At 38.3% G+C, this 12,406-nt stretch overlaps 1 protein-coding gene across 1 annotated transcript; it reads left to right on the top strand.

The window, feature by feature from the left end:
* The first annotated feature begins 873 nt into the window (after positions 1-873).
* LOC140325027 (transmembrane O-methyltransferase homolog) lies at positions 874-7,909 on the top strand. The gene is made up of 4 exons (XM_072403121.1): positions 874-1,418; positions 2,872-3,146; positions 4,518-4,714; positions 5,338-7,909. Exons 1-4 carry the CDS (start codon positions 1,381-1,383, stop codon positions 5,626-5,628), a joined length of 801 nt encoding a protein of 266 aa, XP_072259222.1. The 5' UTR covers positions 874-1,380; the 3' UTR covers positions 5,629-7,909.
* The last annotated feature ends 4,497 nt before the right edge of the window (positions 7,910-12,406 follow it).

The raw sequence follows: 12,406 nt of genomic DNA, 5'->3' as shown, positions 1-12,406 counted from the left end.
TTTTTTTTTCATGAGGCTTTTTATAACACAAGATCATGTAGTTTGTTAAGGCAAAAGACCTAAAGATGAATGGGTTACATACTCTCACCCAATGCCCTAACATAAGAGCATCCCTATAGGGGTTAGGCTTCTGTAACCACTGAGCCAGGAATACAAAGGCAGAAAAAGTGGGAGTAGGCAATGAAAAGGAAGAGAAGGAACACTTGAAGGAGAAGACTGACCTGAGCAGCGATATGAAACATGAACAACGTCTGCTTTTCAGATTTTATATGTCAAGTCCTTAAAACAGACTTTGAACTTTTACAGAAGCCCCAACCATGACCTAACACTAAAGAAGTAAAAAAAAAATAAAACTCAGTGTGGCAAGATCATCAGCTGCCTAAAGCTCAACTCCCAAATACTCACACTCTTCCTGCACTTAATCTATCTAGCAATCCCTGACATTTTGCCAGCACAATCTGAGTTTCTCTCTATCAGAAAGTAGTAAAAACTTGTGCAAGACATGTGCATGTCAGAAAGGAAGTAAGACTATAGGAAAAAAGAGAAAACATGTTTTGCAGTCCTCTTACTGCCGAGTTACCACCAGCAACAGAATTACTAGTGTGATCAGTGAATTTTTTTACATCATTGAAATATGTTGGACTACATTCTCTTTAAAATGTACAAGCATAGCAGGATTATTATTAATCCTAGATACAGTTTGTTGTAGTAGAGAAAACTAGAACCTCTTAGTGATTTGTAACCTGAGTTACACGCCCCCTCCTTTACCATGTGGGAGGATAGTATATCACAGGTATATCACAGGTTGGATCTCATTACTAGGACACTTCCTGGTTGTAAGACACAAGGCTACACAATACTGCTGCTTGGTAAGTCATTCAAAATCTGTTCATTATAGATTTCCTCTAAAAGATTCTGCAAAACCATGGAGCCCACATTAAACAATCCAAGTGTGTATTGCTATAGAGAAGAAAGCAGGAAGAAACAAAAATGTCTTAGACTAGGGTTACACTGCAATTTTTATTCATAGAAACCAAGTTACTATATAAGCTTTGACAGGAGAATTTTGGTTAAACATTAACAATGATAGAAGTATGTAGCTGTAGATGACTTCTCAAACTGTTGGTATGTTTTCTGTTATGCTGTGGCTTCCATACGTTTACTGAGACACAATAAATCTGAGTTTTTACAGCAGGGTTTTCCATGTCATTGACAATAGCAATGGCAGCACACATCATTTTGTATTAGAAATATTTTATGTTAATGATTTTACTCCTCCTAGAGCAGTGGTGGTCAACTTTGGTGATATAAGTGACCTCAGGTACAACTCTTGACCACTAAAAGGGCTGCACCTATAGCAGCATATCGAAGTCAGCAGACATGCTACAAGCATGGTTGGAGACAGTAATTGAAGGCCTGTAAGTACCAAGTAACTATACACCTGTATGTTTACCTATATATTAGTGAAGATACTTGAAAGTTTAATAAAGGATCACATATACTAACTGGACATACTCAAGCAACCAGTTTGTACTCCACCTACTCCTAGCTATACTCTGTACTGACAACAGATGAAGCATCTTGTAGAGCTGCGAAACGTCTTCAGCTTTACAAGAACAATACAGTTAAATGTGACTAATATTAGGTATACAATGACCTAGATAAATGAGAATCCTTAAAGTCACATTTCTGATCTGGTTCTAACTAATACATCCCTACCTTGTTGGTGTTCTGATTCTTTTCTTTCTGAATCATTGACCGAGAATGAGTAAATAGATCCAGGTGTTCAGTTTATCGCGGTACAAAATGTTGCGCAGTTATCTGCATGCTTGTTTCTGCCATGTAACTGAAATAATGAAACCAAAATATCATTTAAGGCAATTTACATTCTTTAGCATAAATTCAATATGGAGCTTTGAATAGGAGCTTTCATTATCTCTTGGTATAGGGTCCACTTTATAGGCCATATTCGGAGAGTACTGATTAAATAGTGGCCTTCTGGTCAAAAATTCTTAATGTTATACCCCAAAGTGCAGTGTTAGTATCATAAATTTTTACCCTCTGTAATTAATTCATATATAGTGTTTGGGATTAAAGATTCCATTCTATGCTTGCAGATGACACCAAGCTATAAAGCGGAACAAAGTTCTTTCAAAGTATCTTTAACTTACAAGTAGGTCTGAATGCATATTTTAGTTTGGCAACTATGCTGCAAATATGTTTTGATGTTGAAAAATGTAGTTATGCAAATGCAAGTATGCATTATATATTCAAGGGGGAAGTGGACCTGATAGTCAATATTTTAGCAGGATCTGGCTGTTCTGGAAGATCACAGACTAATAATACAATGCAGTTTCAAGCCACAGTTTCTAAAATTTCTTGTATTTAAAGACGTGATATAAAGAGGTCAAATAGAATTAAGTGACAATAAACCTGTCTATGTACAAAGAGTTTGTTTAGTTTAGTTTTGGACAATATTTCACAATGCCACTAACATAACAGATAAGTTGATGGCAGAAAAACGCCTAAATCCAAGTTCAGCAGGACACCCATGTAAGGACTTTCTATTGGCTGTCTAGCAGCAGAGTCCTTTCAAGATCCAAAAGAGGGGTCTGCAGTAGTGACATCAGCACAAGGCTACAAGAAACCAGCAATCACAGAAACATTTTTAGTCCTATTTTGGCAGTCCCCTGCATCCAGAGATGGAGCTGGTACAGAACCTGTACGGGAGATTTAGACAAGTATATCTAGCTACATAATGTAAGAAAAAAATGTGCAGCATGGGTTAAAGTCAGAAGGAAAGGTTAATATTCACCCATAGATAGGGTTTCATTTCATAAATATGGTCAATTTATATTTATACTTTTTCAGCCTATCATACTTGACCATCTCCATGGATTCATCCTTCTCGCTCCTCACTGCTGGAATCGTTGTGCCCTTGTGTGCGGGGGCAGCCTGGGTGTTCTACATATACCGTATTCAGCAACAGGGAAAACATACCATAGATGAGAAGACCCAGCAAGCCCTTCGTCGGTATGTGCTGATGGAATCTACCCATGGAAAGCCGAACAGTGTACTGCAAACCTTCAAGGAATATTCTGAGCAGAATCGCATAATAAAGAAGATGCTCTTTACTCCAGACCAAGGTATACATGTAACAAGGCCCATCAGCATCAATACTAAGGCCAGCCATATGCTTTATATTATAGCTGTACATTCTTAGTGGCTTTTCAAAAATTTTAAAAAAGTTTAGGCACTACTACTAATTTAAGAAATGTAAAATCCTTCCCACCACTCCTCTTTTGCTGCATCTCTTTGCAGATATTTACACTGGCTTCCATTTCACCTTAGAATCAAATTCAAGCTTCTGTGCTTTCCCTTTAAATCCCTCCACAGTTATTGTCCCACTTACATTTCTGACCTGGTAAAAAAGTACTCCCCCAGCCGCTCTCTCCGCTCCTCCAATGACCTACTAATGACTTCCTCACTCATAACCTTATCACACGCACAGATACAAGACTTCTCTAGAGCTGCCCCAACTCTCTGGAATGTCTTCCTCGTCCTATTCGGCTTGCTCCTACTTTCTGCTCTTTTAAAAAAGCACTCAAAACCTATTTTTTCAAAGTTGCCTACCCAACTTCTTCTGCCTTTTGAAACCACCACTATTTCCCACCACTACATATCTCTCATCCTATTGTGTGTAAATTCCCCCACCTACTAGATTGTAAGCTCTTCGGGGCAGGGTCCTCTCCTCCTGTATCACTGTCTGTATTAGTCTGTCATTTGCAATCCCTATTTAATGTACAGTGCTGCGTAATATGTTGGCGCTATATAAATCCTGTTTATTATTATTAATAATAATAATAATATCAATATTAATAATAAAGTGTGGCCAGCTACAGGGATATTCCCACAGTTACAATTCAAAAAACTTTCATTGGAAAAAGCCACAGTCTAAAGGTATATCATCTGTGGTTCTAAGTAATATGCCCAGTAATTTGTAGATATGGGGAGCATTCCCTTTTCTCCCACAAGACAAGGCTATGATATTTGGTGATTGTTCTAGTTCTATCAAATGAGGAGGGAGGAGGAGAGACCCCAGGCCTGTGTGAACTCCATGTTTTGCCGTACACAGTGCTCCTTCTTTTCAATCCCAGTCGTTGAACAGGGCAAAAGTGGGACAAATGGAAGGTAAGTATAGTATGGGCTGGGAATGTTCAGTGAATTTGTTGCTTTACTCCGAATAGACAAAGCACAGCTTCACCTTCCCTAAATACCTGCAAATTCTCAAAGCTGAAAGCTCATCCTCCCATATCAATAATTACTGATGCCTACTCAGACCATAAAACGTACCCATTCACTGTCAGGCATTTGTTAGGCTGAATTTTCCATTGCTGTCAAAGAATCCTGAAGCTCCTTGCTTAACTAAAAAGATGAGGTCTTTGTCATTTTTATTCTGTTTATAAAATAGGTAACAGGTAAACTTTACTGACTTGTTCATCTCAACTTTATTACAGAGAATTTCCTAACAGATGCAGTGAAGCAGTCTTCGCCACTAACAGTTCTTGTGCTGGGCACACAGTGTGGGTATTCAGCCATAAGTATTCTTACATTACTGCCTCAGGATGGCAAACTGTACGCTGTCGAGGAAGAGGACAACATGGCGGAAACAGCAGAAGAAATGATCCTAGTTTCTGGATTCAAAAATAATCAGGTATTGGTTAAGATTGTTAAACCTAACTAACATACTAAATAGTACAACTGTTATATGTATTTTCCTTGGTAGCTTTTCAGGCACTGGTGTCTGACTGGGTAGAATGAACCAATGTTTTTTTTTTTGGACTTATCAGCACATGGCTGTAGCAGACCATAAGTTCTCAGCACACAAAGCAATGTGTCAGACATAGGGCTGGGCTTATCAGACAATGGTTTTACTGTTTCAGTAGCAGTTGTTTGGTTCTGCAGAACAGATCAATCTAGATCCCAACATTTTCTTAGGTGTAGCCATATTCTACAGCCAGGATCATGAAATAGGTGTCAATCTACCAGTATGTTTTTAGCAGAAGCGTCATGCAAGTATATGGGTATGGTATGCATATGGCCTATATGACACATCTATATACAAAGATTTGTAGATCTCTGTTTTCCATTAACAAATAAATCATTTTCTGTGCATTAGTAATTCAAGTTTAACTTGTTTAGTAGGCCATGCCTTCTTAACATTCGTATACCCACAAATATTTAGCATTTTCTCTGTTGCACAATTTTTAGTACTCTGCAGGCAGGTTTGTCCCGCATTGTTTTGTCATCATCTGCATTTTTTTTTCTGTCTTCTAGTTTCAACTGTTGTGTCAACATCCAGCCGATGCAATTTGTGTGTTACATGGCAAGTTTGACCTGAAGAAGGTAGATTTGGTGTTAATTGACTTTCAGAGTGACAGCAACCTTAAAGGATTAAAGACTTTGACAGAGCTTGGACTTCTTTACCCTGGATCAGTAATACTTCTCAATAACACGAGCCACCCCCATGCCAAGGACTTTATAGAACAGGCTGAGAATAGTGAACAATATAGCGTAGTAAATGACTGCCAGTCTTTAATAAAAGTTGTATATGGACAGTCAAGCTAGAAAGAAACGTAAAAACACTTACAGATCTATATATAAAGCAATGAATCTGACATTCACTGAAACATTCCTTGGTGAAGATTCTTCCGGGTCCATGTATTTTGATGTCAGTAATTTATTCCTCACCAGCAAATGTTTCAATGCTAATTCCACTTTAAATTGACTTACTATGAAATATTAGCACATTATGGGGAGGTTGTTCATGCAGGCATATATCTGAATACAGACAGTCATATTTGACAGCCATTGTGTTTAGCTAGTACAGGAGGGTGGGGGAGGCGGACAGCTGAACCCCCATCTTTGGCTTATCAATATATAGTTTTCCTAAATTTGTAGCACCAGGAGAGTCTTTATATGACCAATAAATGTTATCTTTATCACCCAATCTGCCCAAACATTAGATTGGCATCCAATGCTTTTGGCCACCTTTATGTTGAGCATAGACAAGAAAGAGTAGTTTATGGATATCTTATAATAGATCTAAAGTCTAAAACCTAATATTGTTTTCTAATGTCATTTTTTTAATTTGCATCTTCCTTTAAATAATACCTAGTGACCCTGCTACACAGGTCCATTTTTTGTTTTTGGGTACCAGCTGTCTCCCATTTGTGCATTTGTACCATGGTACCCTGTCACATGCACCTCTGATAGAGACTACAAGTGGCCATGCCCACATACATCAGCAGGCATGGATCACCTTTGTCACCATTCAGCCAACACTGGAGCAATTGCATGAAGATAGGAAATGCTGAAGGGGAGACGCATCATTATGGTGCCAAAAAAGGTTTTAAAAAAATGAAAGAATTTTACAGGAAAAAGGTCTATGGCAGTTGTGTATGATACACACTACTTTAGAAAGGCAAATTTTATCTATTTTAACTGGTGTGTATGGACTGTTGCACTTTATACAGGACAAGAAAACATATGCATGTTTAACTAAGGGTAACAATGTAACAAAGGAAATGTTTGTGTAAAAAAATAATAATGGGTGTATATAAACAGCATGACAAATATTTCCATATTTGTTGTAATACATGGTAACATTGTAAAAAAAAAGCCTTTGTAAGCCAAATTCCTGTGTTTCCACTATAACCTGAACCAATGGTGGCAGAAAAGTCCATTCAAAAGAGAGCAGCCCCAAAGGCTTAGTCTACACGGAAGTTTTCCCCACCGTTTAACCTGAGGCTTTTAAAGCCTATGTTTGAAATCCCCATGCATTCCAATGGGCTAATCAACACCGGGACGTTTCCTTAAAACACGTTTATGAGCGTTATCCTAAACGTTGCTTGCAACATTTAAAAAATTAAAGCTGGGTTAAAGCTAGAAAACGCCCCAAAACACAGGTAAAAGCTTCTATTGATTTCAATAGGGCGTTTTCCCGTGTTTTGGGTGTTTCTAAGCACTTTAAACGTAAATGCGGAAAAAAACGCAAAAACGCAGGAAAACATGGTATAGATGTAAGTCAAGCTTTAAAACGCTAATAAAAGTGCATAAAAATGCAGTAGGATTGTTTACATGTGTTTTTGAAAATGTCCGTGTAGACCCAGCCCAAAGTGTTCATTTGTCAATAACCTAGGTACAAAAATGGTGAGCCATTTTACTGCCAATATCCTGGAGATGGGCTACTTAACCGGCACCTATCAATATCCTTAATACAAGATTGTCCAGCATACTCTGGAGTAATTTCACTGCCAATACTCTGGGGCTTGACTTCTTATTGAACACCATTCAATGTCCTGAAAATTGACTACTCAACTAACACCTTTTAATATCCTGGGGTTTGAATGCTCCACAGGCATTTTGCAATAAACTACTTCCATTGAATATCTTACTATCCTGGGATTGAACTACTCACGAGGAATCTTTTATTAACCTCGAGCTTGACTACTGACCTGTATACATGGGCCAATCTGGTGCTCAATCCTTATATCCAAAGTCATGGATACTGTATGCTTGGCTTCTCTGTTCTAAATATCAGTGTCTTTTAGTAGATTATTGGAATACTACATCAAGTATTCATCAATAAAAACACATTATGGGCTCTCTTTATAAAACAGGAAATCTGACATTCCCTGGTGGGCCACTGAGACACAAGGACTTAGAAGATTCCCACAGGGGAATGTTTGAAGAAATGTCTGATTCCTGTTTTATTATAAGTCATATATGTTTCTTTGTCATTTGATTATTGACTAACACAATCTCTTTCCTTACTTACTTTCTTGTCTAATTTTTTTTCCCTTTTTCTCCTATATTTATTATCATGAAACCTAATCTTTTCATAGGGTCACCAATGCTGCCCTTGATCACTTTGACTTTTACAGATGTAATTTTTTTAACTATTTTTAACAATAAAATATTAATTTATTTTTAAAGTTTGTTAAGTTTGTCCCATTCCCCATAAAAGTCTTTGTTCTTTTCACTGAGAAGTGGTATATTAATGAGATTGGTGTATAAATGCTATCTCCCATACAGTCATCATATACAGTAGATATCAGATTTCGGTCACTGAAAACAATCTTTCACGGTCCTTTCTAGTGCCATTTAACAGAACAAATGCTGTATATACACACACACATATATATATAACCTAAACCAAATGAGTAAATGTTATTGGAAAAGTTGTTACTGCTGTATCTTCTACTTTGTCCTTCACAGACTTCTTGGACGGATGTTATAGAGCATTACATCTACCCTCATTAGTACAACACTCCAAATTATGACCATGGTCCAACTCACTGCCCATCCAGGGTTATTTCTAGCTATTCAATGGCCCAGTCATTTAACTGACACACCTCCATCCTCATTACTGTCCATCCTGCTGTCTTTGTAAAGGTCAAATTTTATAGTTTTTGAGACACAAACAAAATGCTTTAGTGTTCAGGAGTGGACATGGGCAATGCTGTAAATGCCTCCCCATCCATGATGACCCCTATTACCATACCTTTTATTTGTTTGAGTTTTGGATAAGGTAAGGAAGAATTAGAACCTTTGTCAAGGTTAAATGCTAGGTTACCCTTCAATCCAGCAGGAAAAATATACGGTAGCAGGTTTCAAAAATGTAAGACACCGCCATGGTTTATGTACACTATTTACAAAAAAAGAACATAAAACAGTAACACTGTCCATACACAAACATTTTCAGCCTAGTGCTAGGCAGTTTCCTCAGATTTCCCACTTTTACTATTATCACCAATCCTTACAAACTGACTTGTCTGTTCCTAGATTTAAGATAATCTTATTGAGTTTGGGAGTTTTGAGTTTTCTGTAAAATACCTGTACAATATCCTAAAAAAGCAGACCTTATTTTAAATGACTTTTGCCTTGAACATCTTCCATTACTTTTGGTTGGTTAATGATTTGAATCAACAAACTGTATACCATTGTCTAGTACACAGTGATTTGGGGCATCCACCTGCCATGGCTGTCCATGGAGAGTTTCCCAGTGACCCCCATGGTCAGTGGGGCCATAGGAGTTATCCCAAGCAAATGTACAGTTTGATAAGGCGTCCAAAGCACTGTGTGCAGACACCAGAATATTCTTGAAAAGAACAACATTTGTGATCATTTTTTGACAAAAATGTCAGTGGTCCATCCCGCTGAATCACTAAACAAAACAGTGCTAATGGTCTCTGTTATTTCCTATGGGGGAGGAGGCAAGGGGAAGACATTCTCCATTGAACAAACAGTGCTGTCCAAGAAAAGTGTGAGATATGACATTATACTTATTATCACATAATCATGTCAGGGTCCAAATCCATTTTGGAGCAGGGCCATGGACCATGGATAATCAGGACCTGAATGTAAAAAGATTTATTTTTCCAAGGAAATGGGACATTTGTAGTTTTGACTGATGTTTCCATGTAGTACTGTACGTTCATTAGAAAAGAGCCGCCAGTTTGTTATGAGTTAATTATCCAGCACAGGTTTTACAAAAAAAAGGAAAAAAATTGCATGCTTGTTCTGATCACGATAGGCCAGGCAACTATCTACTTCAAATTAAGGGATCAGCAATATTAGCTTTTAGATTCAACAGAACATTTAATTTGACCAGGGGTAACCATATCTGAGTAGTATCTGTCCAGAAAGAGCTTAAGTGTTTAAAATGTAAACATTTAAAAAATATTTCATGGCTTATAGAAATGTTTGACTGTATAATATGAACTAGCAATGTCAGCATATTATCATTAATTTTGTCTTTGACCTGCCTAGCAACACAAATTCCGTGCTAGGACGGCTGCTATCAAAGGATGTGTAGAGGAAGTCAGTTGGAATGATGTCTGTCCTCTAGCCATTGAAAGTGATAGATGGCAGGGAGTGTATAATTGTCATTCATCAGCCATTTGTTACAGGACATTGAGCTCATGTACTTACATTAATGATTCAGATTATCTGTTACTGAATACTTTTGTTCCTACAAATAAACTTGTTGACAGCATACCGGGAAAAACTCACATTTTACCACATTAGACTAGACCAAGGCCGTCTTTCAGATATATGTAAGTGTATGAGAGTGTCCCTTCAGTCACATACACTTGTATGTGACTGGGACTGCTGAAAAAGACTTAAAGAAAGTTGCCTGTGCAAAAAACTATAATAATAATATATAATATAATAATAATAATGCATTGCTGATGTAGTCACATAATAGAAACCTTCATCCAATAATATTAATCATTGTTGCCAGATTGGCTTTAGGATCCTGATAAATAGAACTGAATTGTTAGGCAAATTTCAGAGATGCAGTGTCAAACTGTACATCTGACAGGTGTACAACAAACCTGGAAATGCAAATTGTACCATAGACAATAAGATTTGCACACAACAGCAGTGCAGATCTTTGGATCAGTGGTCACCGGTCCGCAAGAACATTTTGGTGGTCCGCAGCTCTGGCCAGTGCTCCCCTGAGTAGGGTCAAGAGAAGGACCAGAGCGGCCAGAGCGGCAGACCATGTCTCCCGGAGACATTTCAGGCTCAGGGCGGTGGGCAGGTTGTGTCTCTGGACACAATCCGGCCACTCTTCCATCGCACGCTCAGACCTGCGATGGGAGAGTGGGCGGGTTCTTGCATCATGACAATCACTATGGGGTCTGGAGCCAGTAAACTTAGAGGTCCATGGGTCCTAAAAGGTTGGCGACCACTGCTTTATATCACAACTGTCGCTTCCAAAACAACATGATGTCGCACATGTGAACTGCAAAGTGATCTGCCACAGCTGTAAGCAAAAAAGGGTCCAAGCAAATTCTATTCAGTTGAATGGGAGAGGTTGGGGCTGCAGTGAGCTGCAGAGGGTCTGAATGAGCCCCTAGAGTCCTAAAAGCATTTTTATTCTACCCTTCTCTCTATCCCTTCCTCATCCTCTCACCTTTGAAGTTTCTTAAAGGGGGGATAGATGTATATATGTTTCTTTATTTACGTCTGAATGTAATCAGCTCAATGTTAATAACCCTGTCAGTGATTGATTTTCTTTGTTTATGTATATGGATTGTAAATAGATACAGTACATTTCCATTGGTGCAGTCATATTTGTTCATTATGTAGGTAGGTGTTTAGTTAAGGTACTGCAAAATAAATTGGCTAGGTGAAAGATTCTGTTTAAGCAGGTATGCTAAATATATTTAATTAAATACAGACTACTAAAACACATGTAATGCTCTGTATACAAATTATGATCAGAGCTGATTTCCCACTTGCCACTATATTTTCTCATAGGGCTACTAATGAAGCTTCTTGTATCCTAACACATACTTCTCATAGGGCTTCTAATGGAGCGCCTTGTATCCTATCCCATACTCCTCATAGGGCTTCTAATGGAGCTTCTTGTATCCTAACCCATTTTCCTCATAGGTCTTCTAATGGAGCTTCTTCTATCCTAACCCATACTTCTCATACGGATTCTAATGGACCTTCTTGTATCCTAACCCATACTCCTCATAGAGTTTCTAATAGAGCTTCTTGTATCCTAACCCATACTCCTCATAGGGCTTCTAATGGAGCTTCATGTATCCTAACCTATACTCCTCATAGGGCTTCTAATGGAGCTTCTTGTATCCTAAACCATTTTCCTCATGGGGCTTCTTGTATCCTAACCCATACTTATAGCGTTTCTAATGGAGCTTCTTGTATCCTAACCCATACTCCTCATAGTGTTTCCAATGGAGCTGCTTGCATCCTAACCCATACTCCTCATAGGGCTTCTAATGGAGCTGCCTGTATCCTAAACCATACTCTTCATAGGGCTTTTAATGGATCTCCCTTACCCAGACTATTCTAACCCATACCCCTCATAGGGCTTCTAATGGAGCTTCTTGTATTCTAACCCATACTCCTCATAGAGTTTCTAATGGAGCTTCTTGTATACTAACCCATACTCCTCATAGGCTTCTAATGGAGCTTCTTGTATTCTAACCCATACTTGTCAAAGGCCTTCTAATGGAGCTTCTTGTATCCTAACCTATACTCCTCATAGGGATTCCAATGGAGCTTCTGATATCCTAACCCATACGCCTCATAGGGCTTCTAATGGAGATTCTTTTATCTTAACCCATATTCCTCATAGGGCTTCTAATGGAGCTTCTTGTATCCTAACCCATACTTCTCATAGGGCTTCTAATGGAGCTTTTTAGATCCCAACACATACTCCTCACAGAGCTTCTAATAGAGTTGCTTGCATCCTAACTCATTCTTCTCATTGGGCTTCTAATGGAGCTTCTTGTATCCTAACCTATACTTCTCAAAGGGATTCTAATGGAGCTTCTTGTATCCTAACCCATACTCCTCATAG

The sequence above is a fragment of the Pyxicephalus adspersus genome, chromosome 2, assembly GCF_032062135.1.
Source record: "Pyxicephalus adspersus chromosome 2, UCB_Pads_2.0, whole genome shotgun sequence".
Lineage (NCBI taxonomy): Eukaryota > Metazoa > Chordata > Amphibia > Anura > Pyxicephalidae > Pyxicephalus > Pyxicephalus adspersus.
The sequence above is the reverse complement of the archived record's forward strand: the minus strand, read 5'-3'. Positions and strand labels throughout refer to the sequence as shown.